Source organism: Squalius cephalus (assembly GCF_949319135.1).
Source record: "Squalius cephalus genome assembly, chromosome: 21".
Lineage (NCBI taxonomy): Eukaryota > Metazoa > Chordata > Actinopteri > Cypriniformes > Leuciscidae > Squalius > Squalius cephalus.
Genome location: NC_137142.1, coordinates 16,040,413 through 16,065,861, shown reverse-complemented (window position 1 = coordinate 16,065,861; position 25,449 = coordinate 16,040,413). Strand labels below are relative to the sequence as shown.

The window sequence follows — 25,449 nt, the reverse complement described above, 5'->3', positions numbered from 1 at the left end:
TCTAAATTGTTTGGATTCGTGTTATAAGAGCACTCTCGGGTTTAGATGAGGTTAGCAGTCTCCATAGTGATGAAAGACATGCTTTTCTAGTTAAAAACGCAGCATGACTTTGAGGCAACTGATGAAAAGACTTTTTAACTTCAGCAGTGTGTGCTGATGCACACTATTATCTGACTCTTGCATAATATGGTAATGAGGGTTTGTAGTGGTCAGTCGTAAATAAATGTTTGTGCAATTTGTCTTCCCAGCTGTCTGCCACTATTACCATTCCCATGTGGCAGTGGTTCCTATGCCGATTTGGGAAAAAGACTGCTGTATACATCGGCATCACAGTGGGTATCTGATTGTCCTGTTACATTAGTGAGAGATGTGTGTGATGGCAGTGATGATTAATCTTGTGTGTGTGTGTTTTTAGTGGGCGGTGCCCTTCATGATCCTGGTGGTGTGTGTAAAGAGTAGTCTCATCGTGTCCTACATCGTATCCATCGCAGCTGGTGCCAGTGTGGCAGCGGCCTTCCTCCTGCCCTGGTGAGTGTTTGTCTGTGGTGCACATAACAGAAACATTAAGTTTCAGAACAGAACTGAATATTTTCAGAGTATTTTTTTTTTTTAATCTTTAATCTGTAATGAACAGAAGAGAGAGATATAGGTAGGTTCGGCATGTGTTAACATAAGTTGTTCTGTAGTCAAAGAGAAATGAGACAGAGGATGTTTGCTAGTTGACATTAAAAGGAAGCATTATAACAAAATGCCATTAGAAACATGACTTCTTTAAAAACAACTGAATCATTGGGGGATATTTACATGTAGGGCCTAAAATTAACACTCGCCAAGCCAAATGTGAGTAAAAATCAGCATTGGTAAGTAAATGAAACTCTGTCAATTGCCAGTATCCCGGTAAATTTTTATGAATTCTAACAGTGCAATGTTTTGACAACACTAATAGTCCAGTCATTTTAAGCCAAAATGTGGGTCAACCTTGAACAAATTGCAACAGAAGCAAACTCAACTGATTTTGTATGCTCAATATTTCCTGAGTAAGGAAAAAAAAGTCCCAAAGAATCCACTATATGAATAGGCTATATTTGGGTCTTTTTCGAAACTTTCCCCTAATGGGATTCTTCGGGACTTTTTTTTCCTTACTCAGGACATATTGAGGATACAAAATCAGTTGAGTTTGCTTCTGTTGTAATTTGTTCAACCTTTTTTCATAAAATGACTGGACTATAACGTGAATGACGCTCTGGACAGTTGACGGGACAGTGTTGCATCGTCATGAAAGTTTAAGCCTTGCCAATTTAAATTTTCAAGCGCAAGATGATGCAAAAGAGAGCTCATTTCGTTACTCACGCACTGTGTGGGAAGTTTAGTGTGCGCACACATCCGAAGCAGATCTCTAAAAGCTGCGTCTCAGACTGTGCGCAAATTCTGAGCTCTCTTTCACGTCTTCTTGCGTTTGAACGGACAAATTCGTGCAAAATTGTGTCAAAAAATCTCTGCGAGTATCCTAGTAAACTGTCAGTTCCCTTTCGTCAGCAGGGAACTCCGACGCCTCGTCGGGGGAGTTCCCCTGACGAATTGGGATCACGCTAGGGAGACCAATTGCCTTCGAGTGAATTAAAACGAGCCAATGAACATTGGCATGCAAGGTTTGCATTCCGCGGCCCGCCTACCAGTGCGGGTATAAGGCGGAATCAAGCGCATACACAAACGCTTTCTGCTTCGGAGCCGACCGGTTGTGTCCTCTCTGAGTGAATGAGTTTTAAGATTGTATTTATCTTACGCTCTACGAGTCTGCTGTTTCGGGAAGGGACCTCTCTGTGTTGGTGAGACGGCGTTTCAGCGACCGCGCGATTTCCTGTCTGCCGGCTGCGTCTACACGCTGTTAATTCAAAAGCTGTTTTTACAGCTGGTAAACGGTTGAGTGCGCACAGCGGGCTTGCAGTTTCCCCGCTGTGTCGCCGCGTTGGGTCCCTGTGTGCTTCAGCACAATAAAGAGAGTAATTTCTTCCTGAAAGAGCAACACGAGTGAAGATCGCGTCCTTTTCAGGATGACGTTTCACTCGTGTGTTTCTGGATGCGATCGTTCCTGTCCTTATTTGACGGCCACGTTCATTGTTTCACATGCCTAATCAGTGTGTGAGACTGCGTTCGTGGGTGGTTCATGTTCTCTCATGAGTGCATGACCACGTCGGCACGTTGTTCGTCTCCCCTTTTTAAAGGCTCGAGCCGCTCAGCGTGCCGTGTGCCGTCGAGCGCCGGTTGACAGCGTGGGTTGTCACGGCAACCCAGCGCACGTCATTCGGCGCTCAAGATGCGTGGTCAAGATCAAGACTCGCGTGCCTCTATGAGGTGAGTCCCTTTGCTTGTTTCCCGATCTAGTTCTCTTCTGGTGCACCAGGAGAGGGCTACTTTGGCAAATAACATTGGTGATCTGAGGGTTACAGTGCGGAATGTCTCGCCAGGTGAAAGACCCTCACGAGCTTCCCACTCCTCTAGCGCGTCACAAACATGCTGAGACTGTGTTCGTGGGTGGTTTGTGCTCTCTACATGAGAGCATGACCACGTCGGCACGTTGTTCGTCTTGCCTGAGGGCTTGAACGCTCAGCGTGCCGTGTGCCAGCGATGGCCACGTTCACTGTCTTGCATGCCTGGTTGACGGCCATGATCGCTGTTTCACATGCCTAATCAGTGTGTTGAGACGGCGTTCATGGGTGGTTCATGTTCTCTCATGAGTGCATGACCACGTCGGCACGTTGTTCGCCTCCCCTTTCTCGTAAAGGCTTGAGCCGCTCAGCGTGCTGTGTGCCGTCGAGGCTTTGAATGGGTTTTTGGTCCTTATCATGAGGGACCAAGCATTTCATTCGGGGCCCCAGGGGAGGACAGATGTCGATTGCTACATCGGAGAGAGGGCTGTTATACTCTGAAAATGATGCTGAGTTCCTACTGTAATGGTGTGTTCTCATGCTGAAGGTTCAGACTTGACAGCCACACTTCCTGGGTCTAAAGTGCCTAGATGTGTGTGAAAAATTTTGGCAGTATGGAAGTATTTTGGTGCCAATATGGCAAGCCAAACATGCCTAAATCTGCAGAAGTTTTTCCTCTCTCACTACCCCTGCACATTCAGTGCATGTGGGTAGTTCTGACTCGGAGTAGAGCTGCGCTTTATGACTGACCGTGATTAGTCACAGCGCTGGCCTTCGGTCAGACGATGTCCACACTGTGGTTCAGAAGCGCCTTAAAACCAGCCCGCTCTGAGTTCGTTTCCCCCCCAGCAAAAGGAGGGGAAATGACCCTGAGAGGAGCGACCCAGAGAGTGTGACGAAAACTGCTCTTTGGGAGTGTGTGTCATCACCACTCCTTCCCCCGGAGGAGGGCCGGGTGGAGAATCCTTTGTTAAATTTTTTGTTTCTGTTCCGCCGCCGACCAGCTGGTCGGTGGTACCCAAAACCTAAAAAAGAGCAGTTTCTTCCTCCTCTGGGTCATTCACGGTTGGGTCTGCTGAACAAGCAGTCTCTCCCGTTACAGAGTGGGACGGCAGTGTGCGCCACCCTCGGGTCTCGCCACTCTCAGTCCCCTCTCCCCAGCTGGCAGATAGCAGTGGCGCCACCTCGGTCACGTCACTCCTGTCTGCCGCTGGGCGGGAAGGCACAGAGACCAGCAGCCGCCCTTGGGCCTCGCTCCTCGTCTCCTCCCCTTCCCTCGCCAGGCGACAGCCCGCAGCAGAACACTCTCGGGTCTTCTCTGCCGTCTGTCCTCCGGTGGAAGCAGGTAGGTGTTGTCCAAGTACACACCCAGACCCCGCTCTCGGCCGCTACAATGCCACCGGAGCCGTGTCCCTGCCTTCCGCCTCGCTGCCCCTCCGCGGGTACGCCGGCAGTGCGGGTGGGCTCGTTGCGGCAGTTTCTCGGAGCCTGGCTAGCGCTCCCGAGACCCTCGCACTGGCTCATTCGCACCATCCGGCTCGGCTATGCAATTCAGTTTGCACGCCGGCCTCCCAAGTTCAGGGGCATCCACTTCACCCGTGTGCGTCCAGTGGATGCTCCGGTCTTGCGGAAGGAGATCGACGCCCTGCTGGCGAAGGACGCGATCGAGCCGGTCCCTCCAGCCGATATGAGGTCAGGGTTTTACAGCCCTTACTTCATTGTACCCAAGAAAGGCGGTGGGTTACGGCCAATCCTGGACCTGCGAGTATTGAATCGGGCCCTGCACAAGCTCCCGTTCAAGATGCTCACGCAGAAACGCATTTTCGAGTGCATCCGTCCCCAGGATTGGTTTGCAGCGATCGACCTGAAGGACGCGTACTTTCATGTCTCGATTCTTCCCCGACACAGACCATTTCTTCGGTTTGCTTTCGAGGGTCGAGCATATCAGTACAAGGTCCTACCCTTCGGGCTGGCCCTGTCGCCCCGTGTCTTCACGAAAGTCGCGGAGGCGGCCATTGTTCCCATGAGAGAACAAGGCGTTCGCATTTTCAACTACCTCGACGACTGGCTCATTCTGGCACACTCGCGAGATGTGTTGTGCGATCACAGGGACATGGTGCTTCGGCACCTCAGTCAGTTGGGGCTTCAGGTCAACTGGGACAAGAGCAAACTCTCCCCTGTGCAGAGGATCTCTTATCTCGGTATGGAGCTGGACTCGGTCGCCCAGACTGCGCGCCTCACGGAGGAACGCGTCCAGTCAGTGCTCAACTGCCTCAAGTCTTTTCGGGGCAAGTCAGCGGTTCCACTGAAACAATTTCAGAGGCTCCTGGGGCATATCGCAGCCGCAGTAACGCCGCTCGGTCTGTTGCATATGAGACCGCTCCAGCACTGGCTTCACGATCGAGTCCCGAGGTGGGCGTGGCAGAGCGGCACGTTCCGGGTCAAAGTCACCCCGCACTGTCGCCAAACCTTCACCCCTTGGTCGGATCCTGTGTTTCTGCGGGCCGGTGTGCCCCTAGTCCAGGTTTCCAGGCATGCTGTGGTATTCACAGATGCTTCTGCCAAGGGTTGGGGGGCCACGTACAAAGGGCATGTAGTCTCGGGTCTGTGGACGGGGCCCCAGCTGCATTGGCACATCAACTGCCTAGAGTTGCAAGCAGTACGCTTGGCCTTGTGTCGCCTCAAGGGGTTTCTCAGACACAAGCACGTACTGGTCCGTACGGACAGCACTGCGACCGTTGCGTACATCAACCGACAAGGTGGTCTGCGCTCCCGTCGTATGTCGCGACTCGCCTCCCACCTCCTCCTATGGAGTCAGAAGCATCTGAGGTCGCTTCGTGCCGTTCATGTCCCAGGGGAATTCAATTGTGTGGCCGACGAGCTTTCACGTCAGCCTCCCCTTCCGGGAGAATGGCGACTCCATCCCCAGGTGGTCCAGCTGATTTGGCGAATCTTCGGAGCCGCACAGGTAGACCTGTTTGCCTCTCCGGACACGACCCATTGCCAGTGGTATTACTCCCTGACCGAAGGAACTCTCGGCACGGATGCCCTGGCACACAGCTGGCCCCGGGACTTACGCAAATATGCGTTCCCCCCAGTGAGCCTTCTTGCACAGACACTGTGCAAGGTCAGGGAGGACGAGGAGCAGGTCCTTTTGGTAGCCCCGTATTGGCCAACCCGGACTTGGTTCCCAGAACTCATGCTCCTCGCGACAGCCCCTCCTTGGCCGATTCCTCTGAGGAACGACCTTCTTTCTCAGAGACGGGGCACTCTATGGCACCCGCGTCCAGACCTCTGGAAACTCCATGTCTGGTCCCTGGACGGGACGCGGAGGTTCTAGATGGCCTGCCACAGGCAGTGGTAGATACCATCTCTTCAGCTAGAGCCCCCTCTACGAGGCGCCTCTACGCTCTGAAGTGGAACCTGTTCGTCTGCTGGTGTTCTCCCCACGGGGAGAACCCACGAACTTGCCCGATCAGAGTCGTGCTCTCCTTCCTACAACAGGGGTTGGAGCGAAGGCTGTCTCCCTCCACTCTCAAAGTGTATGTTGCCGCAATAGCTGCACATCACGATGTAGTTGGCGGTAAGTCCGTGGGGAAGCACGACCTGGTCATCAGATTCCTCAAGGGTGCTAGGAGGCTAAATCCACCTCGCGATTTGCACCCTGTACCCTCTTGGGACTTAACTTTAGTGCTAGAGCGCTCCAAAGTCCTCCTTTTGAGCCTTTGACGACAGTTGAGCTTAATATCCTGTCCATTAAGACAGCGCTCCTGTTAGCATTGGCTTCCTTCAAGAGGGTAGGGGATCTGCAGGCTTTTTCGGTCGACGTATCGTGCCTAGAGTTCGGGCCTGGCCTTTCTCATGTTACATTGAGACCCCGGCTCGGATATGTGCCCAAGGTTCCTACCACTCCCTTCGCGGACCAGGTAGTGAACCTGCAAGCGCTGCCCCAGGAGGAGGCAGACCCAGCCCTAGCTTTTCTCTGTCCCGTCCGGGCCCTCCGGGTTTATATAGACAGAACGCAAAGCTGTAGGACCTCAGATCAGCTCTTTGTTTGTTACGGAGGCCAGCAGAAGGGGAAGGCTGTCTCCAAGCAGAGGTTAGCCCACTGGCTATTGGATGCTATCACCAGGGCTTATGAGTCCCAGGGTGAGCCCTGCCCACCCAGGTTGCGGGCTCACTCCACTAGGAGTGTTGCCGCTTCCTGGGCTCTGGCACAAGGCACCTCGCTAACAGACATTGTAGAGCTGCGGGCTGGGCGACACCGAACACGTTCACTAGGTTTTATAGCCTACGTGTGGAACCTGTTTCCTCCCGAGTACTTACTATGGCCAGTAATTAGAGGGAATAGGTGTGTCGGCTTGCGACGCCATTCCGTGAGCGGATACTTGCGTCTTTCGCTCCGTTGGTTACCCAACAAACGGCTAACCTCGTGAGTTCCTCCATCACCCCCTCCGGTGTCAGGCGTTGCGGACCGCCTGGCACCAGGTCTGCTACCTTCAGTAAGGAGTTGTTAGTAGACTGGGTGCCTTTCCAGTGGTCCCTGCGGCGACCCATGATTGCCACGTGCAGTTCAGCCGTGTCTTCCCCTTGACAGACTCATTCTGTCGTCCCTGTTGAGTACGCTCCTCACTCCTCTGGACTGGGACTACCTTCAAGGACTGCCATATGTTTCACTACCCTACGTGGTTAGTACATGTGTGTATTTGAGGGCCTTCCTCTAGGCTGCCTCAGCTTCCGCAGCGTTCCCTCCCCCTATTATATCCTTGGGGTCGGGCACGCTTTCCCAGTGTTATCCAATATCCACTGATTGGGTCTTGCGGAACAGCAGTGTGATTCCCTAGCTAGCTTCCGCAAAATTTCTGGAAACTGCTGCAGGGCTGTAGCTTAGCTGGGCGCTGGAAGGGGCCAGCACCATGGCGTTTTGGTAGGGATCCCAATTCGTCAGGGGAACTCCCCCGACAAGGCGTCGGAGTTCCTTGCTGACGAAAGGGAACGTCTCGGTTACGTATGGTAACCCTCGTTCCCTGAGTCCAGGGAACGGAGACGCCTCGTCCCGTCGCCATGCTGCTGTACCTTCGCGGAGGACTGGACACTGTTCGGCTCCTCAGCGAAAAGCGTTTGTGTATGCGCTTGATTCCGCCTTATACCCGCACTGGTAGGCGGGCCGCAGAATGCAAACCTTGCATGCCAATGTTCATTGGCTCGTTTTAATTCACTCGAAGGCAATTGGTCTCCCTAGCGTGATCCCAATTCGTCAGGGGAACTCCCCCGACGAGGCGTCTCCGTTCCCTGGACTCAGGGAACGAGGGTTACCATACGTAACCGAGACGTTATTGCTTAAGTGAATGTAAAATCAGTCGAGAAAGAAAAGGCACGTGTACTATAAGTATATTGGATCCATGCATTAGTCTTAAAGTGACAGCAGCCTAATATTCCTGCTGCTGTCTGGGTTTTAATGTTAATTTGTGACCCTGGACCACAAAACCAGTCACATGGGTCAAAATTTTAGTTTTTAAATTGAGATTTGAGATAGATCACATAGAAGCTGAATAAATACGTTTTTCATTGATGTATGGTTTGTTAGGATATGACAATATTTGGCCGAGATACAAGTATTTGAAAATCTGGAATTTGAGGGTCCAAAAAATCGAAACATTGAGAAAATCGCCTTTCAAGTTGTCCATTTATGTTCGTGATTTTGCTGCATTCACTCACAAAAATAAATGGTTTATATATTTACGGTTGGAAATTTACAAAATATCTTCATGGAACATGATCTTTTCTTAATATCCTAATGATTTTTGCCATAAAAGAAAAAGCGATAATTTTGACCCATGCAATGTATTGTTGGCTATTGCCACAAATATACCCATGCTACTTGTGACTGGTTTTGTGATCCAGGGTCACATTTTACATTTTAAGTTTAATAAGGATTAATCTGTACATTGAATAAAGTAATTAAATGTAAAATAACACTGGATAGTCTTCAGTGTCTCTACTTGAAAACTACCGTTACTTGTATTTTAATAATGATTTAAATTTGAATTACCGTAGTTAGGCTAGTAGTTTTAGCTGTGGTATTGAAATGGGAATGGAGAATTTTGAAATTTCACTGGTATCTAAAATGTTGGTGTCATAACCTGTTTTTGCATAAACAGTTTAATGGCTGGTAAAAAATATTTATGGCCAGTTCATTTTCTTAAAGGGATAGTTCACCCAAAAAATTTAAATTCTGTCATTAATTACTCACCCTCGTCGTTCTAAACCCGTAAGACTTTCGTTTATCTTCGGAACACAAATGAAGATCTTTTTGATGAAATCTGAGAGCTTTCGGTCCCTCCATTGACAACTATGCAATTGACACGTTGATGCTTCACTGGATAGTTCATAAAGAGATCGTAAAAATCTAATCCATATGAATTGAGCGGTTTAGTCCAAATTTTCTGAAGAGACACAATCACTTTATATGATGAACAGATTTAATTGACTTTTATTCACATACAGACATTCATCAACTCACACATCAGTTGTGGTAAACGGAAGCTCAAGCATGTTCGCTTGTTGTGCGAGAACCAATGAGATTCATTCTCGTGTTACGCAGAATGTTTGCGCTTCTGCAAAACCAATGAGGTTCATTCTCCTGCATCAAGCAGGTTCGGTTGAGCTTCTGTTTATGTTCGCTGATCAATGTTTAAATATGAATACAAGTTTAAATTAAATCTCGGCTGGAAATTATTCACATTTCCTTTATGGTATTCAAAAGTCAAATATTTATGTTTAAAAACAACAAACTTTGTTAAACAAAAAAAGAACATTCATGAAAACAAATTAAGACATTATTTCATATATATTTTTCACATAATACTTAAGTGACAGGAAATACATAAATATGAAGCAGTGCAACTGTTTTAATGTGTTCCTCTCAGTCACAATTATAAATTATAAATACATTCCCTGAATAAAGTCATATGAAGTTGTTGATAGTTTTATCAACTCGTGAATCTAGGAAACTAGCACGTCTGATCCTGTGGACCACTTTGAGAGAGAGCGAGTGAATGTAAGCATTAAATACCAAGTTTACAATTTTAGACATAAATGTGCTTCTGTTTCAGGTCCATGCTTCCAGATGTGGTAGATGATTTTAAAGTCCAGAATCCTACCTCTCAAGGCCATGAAGCTATTTTCTACTCCTTCTACGTTTTCTTCACCAAATTCGCCTCTGGAGTGTCGCTTGGAGTATCAACACTATCATTAAGGTAGCTCGTCCTTTTTGCGTCTGTATTAAAAAGCCCTTTCATGAGTTTGTGCTAACAGATCATGATCTGGGTTTACATTCTGGCCTTCACATTTCATCTGCTCATATTCAGGTTCTTTTGCTCTCCATCTCTTTAGCTTTGCAGGTTATGTGACGGGAGTTTGTGTTCAGTCCGATTCGGTGAATCTGACATTGAAGATGTTGGTGTCGGCTGCTCCTGTGGCACTTATAGCTCTGGGGCTGCTCGTCTTTAAAACATATCCCATCGATGAAGAACGCAGGCAGAAAAACAGCAAACTGCTCCAGTTGCTATTGCTGTAGGACATACACTTATGATTCTATCTGTATTTTTTTTATACTGAGAACCCTTGGGTCAAAAAAAAAGTCATGAATGCTACTTAAGTCATGCCAGCAATTGATACCTAGTATTTTTATTTACCTTGCAGGAGTGAAGAACAAGAGTCTGAGATGGAGAGACTGAAGCCTGAAATCACAGCATGAAACGCTAGCGTGACTGATCCTGCTCTGCCCGACAGAGGGTGCCAAAATACATCTTAACCACTGCAATGAGGGAAATCTAACAGCTGAGCTTTCAGAGACTGAACTTTCCTCACTTGGACCAATAACAGGACCAATGAAGGATGGAGGGGAAGCCTTATATATCTGCACTGCTGTTATGACAGCTACTTATTTATACAATCGTAACAACTATTTGCTGCTTTCAGTAACAGTTACAGCTCTCCTTGGCCAACAAAGGGAGACTTGTCAAATAAATATGAGGTTCGAATCTACCATCTACTAATACATTTTGTTGCAACTCTTTTTATCTCATTTGATTCATATTTTGGTTTTTGAATGTAGCGGAAATGTTGAGTTGCAGTCTTTCGAGGACATATTTCCTCAATGTGGTGAAGAATTGTTGGTGAAAATTGTTTTTGCACTGGGGGTAAAATATTTATAACAGAACAAACAACAAAATCTTTCCATTTCTTTTAATAACACATGAAGTCATTGTGCTTGTGTAGGGCAGTTTATTAGCCTGAGGAAGATGACACTTTATTTTTTATGGTTCTGTATTTATTTATAGTGCCTTATATTGAGATTTTCTGAAACTTGATCAAATGAGATTATAGTGTTTAGCACAAGTAAAATTCTAGTCACAGTCACAGCTCATAATAATGCCAATCACCTGAATCTGCAGCTGTGCCAAAGAGCCAGTAACTGACTAATAGAATGTTTAGATTAAATGTTTTATTGTTCATTGGTGCAGTATTTTTTTCCTGCATGAAATGAAGTATTTCTGTACATGTTTGTGTTTCTTTCTGTGGTAAAAACGTGATTGTGCACATAAAGAAGCAGTTTTGGCTGTTTCACAGACTGTGGATAGTGACTGGATTTAAAGATGGTGCTGTAAGGTTTTCATTCGTGCTCTGATCTAGAGGGATGTGGTAGATGGGTCATGTGCTAAATGTCTGTCTGTAATATAGACCTGCAGTTTACTTCTCTATAAACGCTGAGATGAAATGCAAAAATCTTTGTTCAGCAGCACAAAGTGTCTAGACAAAGGATTTACTGGGAGATTTTTGTCAAAACCACAAACACATTACACAACTACAAAATGTAAAATATGTCTATACATTGGTTTATGGTCTTTATAAACGTACTGACATTGTTGTGTATTTATATTGTGCTTATTAAATATGTGTGTGTACTGTAAATATTAACAAACTTTCTTGGTATGACAACCTGACCAAAAATGATGTCTGCTCAATTTGGCTTTTTTCATTCTGTTGTCATCACAAATAAAACAATTGACTCCATGCACAACTACGCAATATGATTAATAAAAGTCTTTCAATTATTTTTTTGTTTGAATAATGTATGGGCGCCCTCTAGTTGCCAATGCTGCACAGTGCGAGCGGAAATCAATTATAAACGACCAATCACATCTGATGATTACCAAATGAACCTTTCTCAAAGGGCCTTTTTGATTGTCTAGTTTCCACCTGTCGGATAAAGGATACGTAAAGCAAAAGCAAACTTTACTTATAGATAATTGATATGAAAGTGAACAGCATCACTCGCCTAGTTCTAGGTTCGATTCTTGTCATTTTCTCCAGACCAGCATTGTTGAATAGTGGCTTATCTTTATCTTTATCAGATGAGCGAACAGCGCGCGAGAAACACCCTGGGAAACTTGTAGTGAGCGATCCGTTCACAAACACGCCGGACTCGACGCGCCAGAGAGCGGTGCCTGTCCTGCGGATCCGGGGCCGGACACCTGCGAGGAGGATCCCACCTGGCCCAGATTACCTGCCCAAATTCACCCGCCTCCCGGACGTGTCGGTGACTTGCTCGAGCAGCAGTTTCGTCTTAAGGGTGAAGACGATTTTCTACGGGTTCTCGGCCGCCGCAGAGGAGCTGACGCTCGGAGAAACCTGCAAAAGCAACGGGGTCGTAGAGCCGCATAAAGACTTGCTCTTCATGTACGCGCTCACGGACTGTCAGGGTGAACAACAGGTGATTGTCAGCGTCATTTCAAAAGAATCTAGAAATCTCTGTTGTCTATCATCATTGCCTAATAATGACATGACTCATCTCCAAATGAAAGGTGTTTCCTGATCAGATAGTGTACAAGTATGTCCTACACTACGTGCCACTCTCACACCGAAACCCATTCATGCACCGCAGAGTGAATGTGGGCGTGGAGTGTCGATATAAAAGGTAATAAAAGGTCGTGTTTTGGTTTTGAGTCGGTTCATTAAAAAGTAATGGAACATTATGAAACATTTCTTTCCTGTTTATTTTACCCCCCCCAAAAAAAAAAAAATTTGTAAATTTTTTTTTAATTGACTAATTACTATTTATAGATAAATATTTAAATATTTCCTTAAATGCATACATGCATATGTGTGTATTTATATATACAAAATAACTGTACACAGTACACACACATATATTGTGTGTACTGTGATATAACTGAGATATATAAATAAAAAAAAACCGATATATATTACACAAAGAGCAAAATGAATATGAAATTTGAATCTAAATGTGCCTGGCAAAAAGATTAGAGGACGCAACATGCAAGAACGCAATAAAAGAAAGTTAAACACTAAATTTATCAATAAAAATTAAATAGATGAGACATTTAACTAAAGTATGTATGTGGTTAAATTTGGTCAAATCATTGAAGGTCAGCAGCAAAGAAGACATTGGTATTAAAAATGCAAACACATTTTCAAACCTAGAAAACAGTTAAAGTCAAGCACTTTCCAAACTTTCAAAACTCTGTACGAACATCTTAATTATGATGTTAATTGAAGTTAAGAAAGCAGTTGTAACCACAGGCAGACTCTTGATGACCAACAGAGGAGTTAGGTTTGAATAGTAGGTTCATTAAAAAATGAACATGTACTGATATTTATCCAAATGAATCGACATTGAATCAAGATCGGAATCGAACCACAAGCTTAGGTATAAATTGCTAAATTCAGAAGTTGGCAGCCTACCTATATTTAAGCACGGATCAAATTGATATGCGTTAAGTTCCGCGAGGTTGAGTTGATTATCACAGGCAGTCAATTATAGATGTAAAAGCAGCAAAAGTGTATAATAAACCAACACAGTCTCACCCCCAAACGTCACATACTGACGCGTCTTGACCAAACGGCAATATACGACGAAAAGGGTACCCCTAAAACGTCCGTATGTGACTATTCGGGTTATGGGTAGGTTTAGGTATGCGTTAGGGTACCGCTAAGAGGCGCTGCTGGTGCGCTTATGTCTTCGTCTCATATGGACGTTTTAGGGGTACCCTTTTCGTCGTATATTGCCGTTTGGTCAAGACGCGTCAGTATGTGACGTTTTGGGGTGGCACTGATGCACGCACGCACTTTGAAAGTGTTTGCGGTGCTGATAAGTCGATTCATTTCCGGGAATCATTTTGTTTCAAACTTGGAAGTGTGAACCGGTTTATTGAACCGGATGGTAGTTTCTTTTATACCTGCGGTCCCACGACATTTACGTAGGCTACTTTTTGTCTTTTACATGTCGGTAAGGACAATTGCAGGCGTTTTACCTAAGAGCAGCGAGTCATATTACTCAATTGTTTTGTTTTGAGTGACTCGACTCACTTTGTTCAATTCGCTTGTCAGTGACAGAAACGACTCTTTCCTCTGTTTTCACAGATATTCACATATTTCATAGTTCCGTGTGATACAGAAATCATTAACTGTATTAATCTGTCGTCTCACATTAAAATGACTATGCGAGTCAATATCTGATTCTGAGGTAATAACTGTTTGTCGTACAAGTTGCATCACCAATTTTAGTCTGACTATATAAGTTTAAGAATTATTGGTGCGAAAAAAGTTATAATTGTGCTAATTCAAACTAATTATTAATAAAAAATAAAACAAAACATTATATAAACTTACCTTAAAACAGTTGCACCCAGCTGCTTTGCCCCTTTGTCCTCTCAAAATGACAGCTTGGGAGCGAATTTAAACATCTCCAAGGCGGGAAGCTCGTGAAACAACGCGTTGCGACCCAGCAGGTTTAACCCAAAAACTGGAAAATGAAAACTACCCAAAGGTGTTTAAAATGTGATAAAATAACCCAACAAAATTACCCAACAGACTTGACCCAGCATTCTGGGTTAAAAAACAACCCAGCATTTTTTAGAGTGTAACAGAATCGAACAGAAACCATGACACTTTACTGTTTATTTTACTGTATATTATTAAATTTGACGTTATAATAAGTTTTTTGTTCAACTGGTTCTGCATAAGTGTTACATTAACATTTGTTTTCATGAATTAAACAAGGAAACAATTTGTTGATCGTAAGATTTCTTATTTCAATAGTAAAACAATGCTAAAGTGTTCATAAAAGTCACAATCAGCATTAACTCGTTCACAAATCATTCCAAAAAGTATTGAAAGGCTCAATTATGAAATTTCTTTGTCATGTAGGCTAAAAGGTAAAAATCATAGATAATTATGATTTGACAAATTTAGTAATTTCATAATCTTTTATGACTGTTTTTCATTCCAGTCCAGGACGAGGAGAAACACTGTTCTGTTGTTGTTGTTTGTTATTTAGAAACCATCATGTGCACAGTCTGACCATGAGCCCGACGTGGCGGACACTATTGCGTAAAGTCATAAGGAGCCGATCTGGTGATTTTCAGATTCAGCTGATGGACGGTGAGCAATTTTTGTTGTTTAAAAAGAAAGGAAAAGGAACACATTATCATTATGCATTAGCTTATATCACATTTTTCATCACAGAGAAACAACAAATATCTTCAATACAGAGAGTTTTACCATTTTTATATATATATGTATATGAAGAGTTCAGATGCAAAAGCCTCTTAAGTGCCATCTGAAATGTTCTTCTAGAATGATCATTTTTATCAAGCTTGTATATTTAAGTTCAGTAATTTCACTTAAATGACAATTCTTAGGTAATTTTCATTGCCATTTAAGTGAAATTACTGAACTAAAATATACAAGCTTGATAAAAATGATCATTCTAGAAAAAATTTTCAGATGGCACTTACATATACATACAGCGGGGGAAATAAGTATTGAGTACGTCATCATTTTTCTCAGTAAATATATTTCCAAAGGTGCTATTGACATGAAATTTTCACCAGATGTTGGTAACAACCCAAGTAAGCCATACATACAAAGAAACAAACAAAAATAAGTTCAGAAATTAAGTTATGTGTAATAATGTGAAATGACACAGGGAAAAAGTATTGAACACATGAAGAAAGGGAGGCGCAAAAAGGCATGGAAAGCCAAGTCAACTGCTGAAAACTTATAGTAATTAAAAAGCAATCCAGCCCCGTGTCAGTGGAAATTAATAACAGCTGGTTCAGTCCCAAATGATGGCCTACAAAAAGGTCTCATTGCCAAGGTGTCACACAAAACACATCTCATGATGGGTAAAAGCAAAGAGCTGTCTCAAGACCTTCGCAACCTAATTGTTCCAACACATAATGATGGCATTGGTTATAGGCACCATTCTAAGCTTCTGAATGTTCCAGTGAGCACTGTTCGGGCCATAATACGGAAGTGGAAAGACAATAATTTCACCATAAATTTGCCTCGACCAGTGCTCCTCGCAAGATTTCTGATAGAGGAGTGAAAAGAATAATCAGAAGAGTTGTCCAAGAGCCAAGTATCACTTGTGGAGAGCTTCAAAAAGACCTGCAGATAGCAGGTACTGTTGTCTCAAAGAAAACATTAAGTAATGCACTCCACCTCCATGGCCTGTATGCACGCTCACCACGCAAGACTCCATTACTGAAGAAAAAAGCATGTTGAAGCTCATTTAAAGTTTGCTGCACAACATTTGGAAAAGCCAGTGAAATACTGGGAGAATATAGTGTGGTCACATGAGAGCAAAATTGAACTGTTTGGATGCCATAATACACACCATATTTGGAGGAGAAATGGCAGTGCACATTACCCTAAAAACACCATACACCTTGGTGTTGGCTCTTGGACAACTCTTCTGATTATTCTTTTCACTCCTCTATCAGAAATCTTGCGAGGAGCACTGGTCGAGGCAAATTTATGGTGAAATGATTGTCTTTCCACTTCCGTATTATGGCCCCAACAGTGCTCACTGGACCATTCAGAAGCTTAGAATGGTGCCTATAACCAATGCCATCATTATGTGTTGGAACAATTAGGTTGCGAAGGTCTTGAGACAGCTCTTTGCTTTTACCCATCATGAGATGTGTCTTGTGTGACACCTTGGCAATGAGACCTTTTTGTAGGCCATCATTTGGGACTGAACCAGCTGTTATTAATTTCCACTGACACGGGGCTGGATTGCTTTTTAACTACTGTAAGTTTTCAGCAGCTGTCTTGGCTTTCCATGCCTTTTTGCGCCTCCCTTTCTTCATGTGTTCAATACTTTTTCCCTGTTTCACATTATTACACATAACTTAATTTCTGAACTTATTTTTGTTTGTTTCTTTGTATGTATGGCTTACTTGGGTTGTTACCAACATCTGGTGAAAATTTCATGTCAATAGCACCTTTGGAAATATATTTACTGAGAAAAATGATGACGTGTTCAATACTTATTTCCCCCGCTGTATATATGTATATACATGCATACATGCATACAGTACTGTGCAAAAGTCTTAGGCACGTTAATATTTTCACCAGAAAAGCCAGTTACTTATATATTTTGCTGTAGTGTGTCAGTAGGAACTATCAGTTTACATTTTCAAAAAATGTATTTTGCCATTAATTGTAATAATCCAGTAAGATTTTTGTATGCACAAGGAGTCTGACAACAGCCGGGTTTCTTCTTGGAAATATTTCCACAGTTCTTCTGGATTTAGTCTATATTTCTTCATGTAATCCGAGACGGATTTGTTGATGGTAAGATCAGGTGTTGTAGGACTCCTTGTGCATACAAAAAACGTATTTTTACAATTAATGGCAAAAGGAATGTTTGGAAATGTAAACTGATATTTCCTACTGGCACACGACAGCAAAATATATAAAAAACTGGTGAAAATACTAACGTGCCTAAGATTAAAACCATTTTTTTTGCACAATTAGAAAAGTAAAATATTTTGTATAATTGAGCTATAAACATGCTTAACTAACTTGCTCAAAAAGATTGTCTTCAAACTGTTACCAGCAAAGCTTATTTAGAAACATTTTTGTCACATTCCATTACTTGCAGAGACATAACCCCACATGTTTTTAATCTAACCCTGATTTAATCTGTAAACTTCTCTTTCATGGTGATTGTAAAAGGATGCTGATGGTCTTATCTGTGCTGTAGACTCCTGGTCTTCTCCAGTCAGGTCTGCTGTGTACCTGCTGGGTCAGAATGTGAATGTGCAGATCTCCACTCGACATCATTACCCTGGGGTCAAGCTTTTTATCAACAGCTGTTATGTGGCTACCGTTAACACCTTGAGTCAAGACACCAAATACAGCATCATAGACAATTACGGGTGAGTGGAGCAGAACGCTAGCTTTGTGGAAGATTTATCCGACACAAAACTTTCTCACACACACATCCAGGTGTTTACAGGAGAGCCGGATAAATCCGGGTGCTTCAAGATTCTGGTTCTCCAGGGCGGACAATGTTGTTCAGTTCTCATTTGGTGCTTTCCAATTCACTGAGGCTCCAAATGCCCAGGTGTGTCACCGCAGGTGAAACATTTTGAAGACAAAACCATGCTTTAGTGTGCATTATGATGTGTTCATTGTGTGCTTTTGTTGTGTCGATTTGCTCTAGGTCTCACTCCATTGTGAGGTCTCTGTGTCCGGGGGAGGTCCTAGTCCAGTGCAGAAGTCATGTTTTTACAGCCACCCAGACAAAAGGTTAACAAGACTTAGCATCTGTCTCAGTGTTATCAAGATCATGAATCACTCTTTTAACACTACCATTCAATTCCAAACCACTAAATTCTCTAAATATCAGTAAATCCATGGCTTCCATGACAGATGTTCACTTTAAAGATTCGTTTCTCACCACTTCTTTACTAGATGGATCTCTGTGTTTGGGCAAGATTCTGTCTGTGACTGCTGTGACTCTGTCTGCAATCAGACTAAAACCAAACGAAAAATTCATGAAGGTAAGTATATAAAAAGCATAACCATGAACATAAATAATCAATCTGAGTATTCATACGCTAAAAAAACATTAAAAACTCCTATATTCACATTACTTTGGTGTGTAGGTTAAAAGAGTCAATTACTGGAAAGATGAAAAAGCCTGCACATGATATCCATGGAAGAATGTTTCAAGAATAATTATTACAAGGCCAAAAAAAAAAAAAAAAAAAGTACAAAATGTAACAAAACTGTACTTTAGTATTATTTATATACTATTATAGTATTCATTAATATTTTGGCCTAACTGTAGCTTTTCAACAATAGAGAAAAAAAGGAAAAAGTTTTTTTTCAACAGAGATATCAAGATGAGAACAGAAAAAAGTATTTCTTACTAAAGTATTTCTTATATATATATATATATATATATACACAGTACGAGTCAAAAGTTTGGAAACATTACTATTTTTAATGTTTTTGAAAGAAGTCTCTTATGCTCATCAAGCCTGCAGTTAAAAAAAAAAAGTAATATTATGAAATATTATTTCAATTTAAAATAATGGTTCTCTTTTTTAATATATTTTAAAATGTAATTTATTTTTGTGATGCAAAGCTGAATTTTCATCAGCAAGTACTCCAGTCTTTGGTGTCTTATGATCCTTCAGAAATCATTCTAATATGATAATTTGATACTCAGTTATTATCAATGATGGAAACAGTTGTGCTATTTAATATATTTTTTTGGAATACTTTTTTCAGGATTCATTGATGAGTAAAACGTTAACAGCATTTATTCATAAAAACAGCATTTATTCAAAATAAAAACATTTCTAACAATATAAATAGTTACCATCACCTTTTATCAATTTAACGCATCCTTGTTGAATTAAAGTACTAATTTCTTTAAAAAAAAATAGTTATTGTTCCCAAACTTTTGAACGGTAGTGTATATTGTTACAAAAGATTTCTATTCTAAATAAATACAGTTCTTTTTAACTTTTTATTCATCAAATAATCCTGAAAAAAGTATCTCAGGTTATAAAAAAAATATTAAGCAGCACAACTGTTTCCAACATTGATCATAAATCAGCATATTAGAATGATTTCTGAAGGATCATAAGACACCAAAGACTGGAGTACTTGCTGATGAAAATTCAGCTTTGCATCACAAAAATAAATTACATTTTAAAGTATATTAAAAAAGAGAACCATTATTTTAAATTGTAATAATATTTCATAATATTATTATTATTATTTTTATTTTTTATTTTTTTTTAACTGCAAGCTTGATGAGCATAAGAGACTTCTTTCAAAAACATTAAAAATAGTAACGTTTCCAAACTTTTGACTGGTACTGTGTATATATATATATATATATATATATATATATATATATATATATATATATATATATATATATATATATATATATATATATATATATATATATATATATATATAATATTTATTTGTTCGTTCGTTCAGAACTATATTCTTTGGTTTTACCACTGATCTATATAATGTCATTCTATATAGATCAGTGGGTTTTTCTCATTGTGGTGGATGATTAAGGGAATTTGGCATGTGTGTTTCCTCTATAAACAGTAAATATTTAAACTCCTCTGTAACAGGAAGTCATGGCTGGACAATTTCATGCTCCTAGTCACCCTGGTAAAAAATAAATAAAGAAAATACCCTAAATATACGTGGGAATATACTTCAGAGATATTTTACTCATAAAAATCTCTAGGGGTGTTGTGACCAACATTTATATTTATATTTATATACAACACCCCTGGAGATTCTTATGAGTAAAATATCTCGGAAGTATATTCCCACGTATATGTAGGATTTTTTTTTTTTTTTTTTTTACCAGGGTGACTAGGAGCATGAAATTGTCCAGCCATGACTTCCTGTTACAGAGGAGTTTAAATATTTACTGTTTATAGAGGAAATACACATGCCAAATTCCCTTAATCATCCACCACAATGAGTAAAACCAAAGAATATAAAACCAATGAATGATTCATTCAAATCAATCAATCAATCAATCAATCAATCGGTTGAATTCTAATGTAGAATGCGGTCTGTTATGTAAGGGATAATGTAGAATGAGGCGGTTGTTATAGCAAATACAACCCCGACAGGCTGATTTCGCGGAGGGGTCTTGAATCAGCATTTCAGGGTTTGAATCAGGGTTGTATTCGCTATAACAACTGCCTCGCTCTAAATGATCCCGCTTATTACATGGCTACCTACCAAATAAATCAATAATTTGACACAGAATATTGATTTAAAAAGGAGTTTACTGATTTAAAAACGATTGTATTGCTTCCTCTAAAGAAAATAGTCCGTTCTGTCTCTACGGTTAGAATCCTGCGTCCATAGCAATGCTCTGTTTTTCATGGCAACAGTGTTGTTATACTTAGCAGCACCGCGGTCTGTTATCAAGAATTATTACATAGTAATCAGTAATATATATATATATAGGGCTGTCAATCGATTAAAAATTTTAATCGATTAATCGCATGATTGTCATGAGTTAACTCGTGATTAATCGCACATTTTTTTTGTTCTAAATGTACCTTAAATTAATACTTTTCAAGTTTGTAATACTCTAATCAACGTGGGCATGGATAAATATGGATGCTTTATGCAAATGTATGTTTATTATTCATAGAGCATGAAGACGAGACATGTTTCAAAGGTCATAGATGTTTTTCAAAGAACTTGTTCATGTCTATTAGACACATGTAGAAAGAACAAAGAAATACCAGGTTCCCATTACTTCTCTTTCTTTGCACTGAGCAATTAACACAAACATGTTTAGATTTTTGCATGACAGGGCAGCTCTTCTGAAAATGCTAAATGTACATTTATTATTTATTATTAGGCTACATTATAGTTTGTCTCTCTCTGTGCCCATTTTGATGAAGCTAAGTTCTCAATAAAACTGTTTTCATTGGGATATTTTACTGTTTCTGTTGTCAAACAACGGAATGAATATGAAATGGTGACTGAAACGCGACCCATTAAGACATAACCAGCTCTCCCTTCCAAGATGTTAATCTGCACAATAATCCTGATAATCGAGCCGTCGTCTGATGAAATCAAATACACATAAGATAAACACAATATCTGTTTTGCGATTTCGGCTATAGGCCTACTTGCATGTAAAATTAGAGAAGCAACATCATATCGGTGTTTAACTGAATAAAAGCGCTGCTCCTCTCTCCAGCGCGAGACGCAGAGAGAGAGAGAGAGAGAGAGAGAGAGAGAGAGAGGCGCGCGCGCGTGCTGGGAGAGCAGTACCGGCGGCACCGGTAGATTCTCAGAAACTAAATAAGGTTTGGGCGCTTTGTTGAAGGGAAAAAAATCGCTAAATGGGTCTGCAATGTCGCTAATTTGGCAACACTGTGTATCTCCATTTCTCCAACTAGGTTTTGGGCCACGGGTCAAACAGAAAATACGCGCTGCGTTAATCGAGCGTTAAAAAAAATAGTGCCGTTAATATGATTTTGCGTTAACACATTATTAACGCGCTAACTTTGACAGCCCTTATATATATATATATATATATATATATATATACAGTGAGGAAAATAAGTATTTGAACACCCTGCTATTTTGCAAGTTCTCCCACTTGGAAATCATGGAGGGGTCTGAAATTGTCATCGTAGGTGCATGTCCACTGTGAGAGACATAATCTAAAAAAAAAAAATCCAGAAATCACAATATATGATTTTTTAACTATTTATTTGTATGATACAGCTGCAAATAAGTATTTGAACACCTGTCTATCAGCTAGAATTCTGACCCTCAAAGACCTGTTAGTCTGCCTTTAAAATGTCCACCTCCACTCCATTTATTATCCTAAATTAGATGCACCTGTTTGAGGTCGTTAGCTGCATAAAGACACCTGTCCACCCCATACAATCAGTAAGAATCCAACTACTAACATGGCCAAGACCAAAGAGCTGTCCAAAGACACTAGAGACAAAATTGTACACCTCCACAAGGCTGGAAAGGGCTACGGGGAAATTGCCAAGCAGCTTGGTGAAAAAAGGTCCACTGTTGGAGCAATCATTAGAAAATGGAAGAAGCTAAACATGACTGTCAATCTCCCTCGGACTGGGGCTCCATGCAAGATCTCACCTCGTGGGGTCTCAATGATCCTAAGAAAGGTGAGAAATCAGCCCAGAACTACACGGGAGGAGCTGGTCAATGACCTGAAAAGAGCTGGGACCACCGTTTCCAAGGTTACTGTTGGTAATACACTAAGACGTCATGGATTGAAATCATGCATGGCACGGAAGGTTCCCCTGCTTAAACCAGCACATGTCAAGGCCCGTCTTAAGTTTGCCAATGACCATTTGGATGATCCAGAGGAGTCATGGGAGAAAGTCATGTGGTCAGATGAGACCAAAATAGAACTTTTTGGTCATAATTCCACTAAACGTGTTTGGAGGAAGAAGAATGATGAGTACCATCCCAAGAACACCATACCTACTGTGAAGCATGGGGGTGGTAGCATCATGCTTTGGGGGTGTTTTTCTGCACATGGGACAGGGCGACTGCACTGTATTAAGGAGAGGATGACCGGGGCCATGTATTGCGAGATTTTGGGGAATAACCTCCTTCCCTCAGTTAGAGCATTGAAGATGGGTCGAGGCTGGGTCTTCCAACATGACAATGACCCGAAGCACACAGCCAGGATAACCAAGGAGTGGCTCTGTAAGAAGCATATCAAGGTTCTGGCGTGGCCTAGCCAGTCTCCAGACCTAAACCCAATAGAGAATCTTTGGAGGGAGCTCAAACTCTGTGTTTCTCAGCGACAGCCCAGAAACCTGACTGATCTAGAGAAGATCTGTGTGGAGGAGTGGGCCAAAATCCCTCCTGCAGTGTGTGCAAACCTGGTGAAAAACTACAGGAAACGTTTGACCTCTGTAATTGCAAACAAAGGCTACCGTACCAAATATTAACATTGATTTTCTCAGGTGTTCAAATACTTATTTGCAGCTGTATCATACAAATAAATAGGTAAAAAAATCATATATTGTGATTTCTGGATATTTTTTTTTTAGATTATGTCTCTCACAGTGGACATGCACCTACGATTACAATTTCAGACCCATCCATGATTTCTAAGTGGGAGAACTTGCAAAATAGCAGGGTGTTCAAATACTTATTTTCCTCACTGTATATATACAGCAATAATTAAAACAGTACCAAGAAAGAAGAGCAAAGAGAAAAGTGATAACAATACAGTCACTACCAACTTTTATTATTATTATCATTATTATTATACAACTATTAATATTTCAGGGGAGAAGAAAGTTTTTTTGATATATTTTGAATTAGCTTTATTTTTATATTTTCAGTTTTCATTAATTTTTGTTTAAGTTGTAGTAATATTGTTGTGCTTTTTTCCATTATTATTTTGTTTGTTTGTTGTTTGTTTGTTAAATGTCTATTAGCTTAATTTTTTTTTTCAAGTTTAGTAATTTTAGTACTTCAACCTCAATGTATTTATTTCAGTATAGGCAACATTTTTTTTTTAAAAATCATGTTTTTTTTATTTCAGTTTTTCATCTAATATTTATATTTAATTTTGTTTTATTTGAGCTTTCTATCAATTAGTTTCAGTTTCAGTTAACAATAACGACACTGATTTTGATTGACATAGTCATTAGCGCACAAACAGTTAAATCTTAATATCTTTTGTTAGAATTTATTTATGTAGATATCATGAGCTGACCTTTTCTATTTGCTTCCTTTAATTGTACTATTTTGGTCTCAAATTATTCACCATTTCATACATTTATTATAGGTCCAAGGTTGTAGCTCTAAAACTTGGATAAGTACGTAGTAAAATGTTGAGTTTTTAGGTTTTAGGTTAACTTGTTAAATTAGTACACAGGAAACGACAGCTCTTTTGTGCTGAGTAATAAAGGTCACTGAGGAAAAAAAAACTCTTGACCTCTCCTCTTTTTTTTTTCTCTGTGCATCAGGGTTCGTAAGCAGTGATGAAGTACTCTTCTCTGACACGTCTCCTCTCTCAACTCTGCCTTCCTCAACTTTGAACTCCACTCTAATGACTTCTAGAAATGATGATGCCATCTGGTTTGAAGCCAAACTGGCCAAAGAGCCCCAGAGGTCCTACACGCACGAGGACTTTGTTGCCTCTGTTACCCTGATTTCTTCTGAGGAGGACCATGCTAAGAGACCGCATGAGTCTCACACCAGCACAGTGGAACTCATGGAGGAGGAAAGGGAAGAGAATGAGGAAGATAAACATGGGGAGGTAGAAATTTTGATGGCTATCAGTAAGAGCTTTGTGGGATCTGAAAGGCCAGATTTAGACTACATGGAGCAGTTTGAGGTTGAATCCTCGGGCTGGTCGGGAGAGAGGAAGATGCAGGATCTGAATAAGGGTCTGAGTTACTGGCCAAAGAAAGTTCAGAGAGTAGCAGTTTCCATGAAGACATCAGTTATGATGGTCAATAAAACCATGGAGCAGCGTTCCACAATGAATGAATCAGCACTGGGTGACTGGACACGCCGTGAGGTGTGTCTGCCATCCTTTATTTCAGAGGAAAAGAATAAGGAAGATAAAAATTCTTCTGAAAATAAGCAGGAAGGTTTGGCTTTCCTTTTAATTCCATCGTTTGAAGAGACGTCAGAGTTTCAGGTTGGATCTGATGAGCTGGTGGAGCAGGGTCTTGTGACAAAACTAGATCTTAAGCAAGACTCAGATGATTATTATGATTAAATGCATGTAATTTTGTTTCTTTTGATGAATAAACCAAAGAACTACATAAAACTGAATAATTAAAACTAGTATTTCATGAAAGTCTTGTTTTTGACCAATAAGCTGTGAACTGAGGGATGTTAAATTACTTTTGTCACATGGTTTTCTGGTTTCCATTATAATGCCCTTTTATATGTTCAAAAAAAGCCATTTCAATGCTTGAGTCCGAACATCCTGTTAATTGTGATCTTTACAGACAGTATGAAGAACTTCTACTACTATTGTCATGAGTCTTGCACATGTTTGGTCTTGCGGTCTGTATATTGCAAGGCTTCAGGGCAAAGTCAGACTAAATATTTTCATTCTGATGGAACAACATATCGTGACAGTTTAATAAATGTGAATTGAATT

The 25,449-nt window shown here is 41.2% G+C and overlaps 2 protein-coding genes across 2 annotated transcripts in view; both read left to right on the top strand.

Annotated features, from left to right (window-relative positions):
- The window catches only part of mfsd2aa (MFSD2 lysolipid transporter A, lysophospholipid a), a 29,727-nt gene extending 18,642 nt beyond the window's left edge, over positions 1–11,085 (top strand). Inside the window, exons 10-14 of the mRNA XM_079854908.1 lie at positions 249–332; positions 416–528; positions 9,542–9,685; positions 9,822–10,001; positions 10,131–11,085. Coding sequence (XP_079711034.1) covers positions 249–332; positions 416–528; positions 9,542–9,685; positions 9,822–10,001; positions 10,131–10,185 — 576 coding nt within the window. The 3' untranslated portion in view covers positions 10,186–11,085. The remainder of the gene's footprint in view (positions 1–248; positions 333–415; positions 529–9,541; positions 9,686–9,821; positions 10,002–10,130) is intronic.
- A 540-nt stretch (positions 11,086–11,625) lies between these two features.
- LOC307148946 (uncharacterized protein) lies at positions 11,626–25,134 on the top strand. Its single transcript, XM_079854907.1, has 8 exons — positions 11,626–12,204; positions 12,296–12,408; positions 14,791–14,894; positions 17,509–17,683; positions 17,754–17,871; positions 17,971–18,056; positions 18,222–18,310; positions 24,299–25,134. The coding sequence occupies exons 1-8, from the start codon at positions 11,746–11,748 to the stop codon at positions 25,057–25,059; spliced, it is 1,905 nt and encodes a 634-aa protein (XP_079711033.1). The 5' UTR covers positions 11,626–11,745; the 3' UTR covers positions 25,060–25,134.
- Positions 25,135–25,449: the final 315 nt, after the last annotated feature.

What these genes read in the sequence shown, in the direction of transcription:
- LOC307148946 (XM_079854907.1), top strand. Translation starts at nt 11,746, where the DNA reads ATGAAAGTGAACAGCATCACTCGCCTAGTTCTAGGTTCGATTCTTGTC. An exon ending in CTGAGGCTCCAAATGCCCAG is followed by an intron (nt 17,872 to 17,970) that starts GTGTGTCACCGC and finishes GATTTGCTCTAG; the next exon opens with GTCTCACTCCATTGTGAGGT. An exon ending in CAAACGAAAAATTCATGAAG is followed by an intron (nt 18,311 to 24,298) that starts GTAAGTATATAA and finishes TCTGTGCATCAG; the next exon opens with GGTTCGTAAGCAGTGATGAA.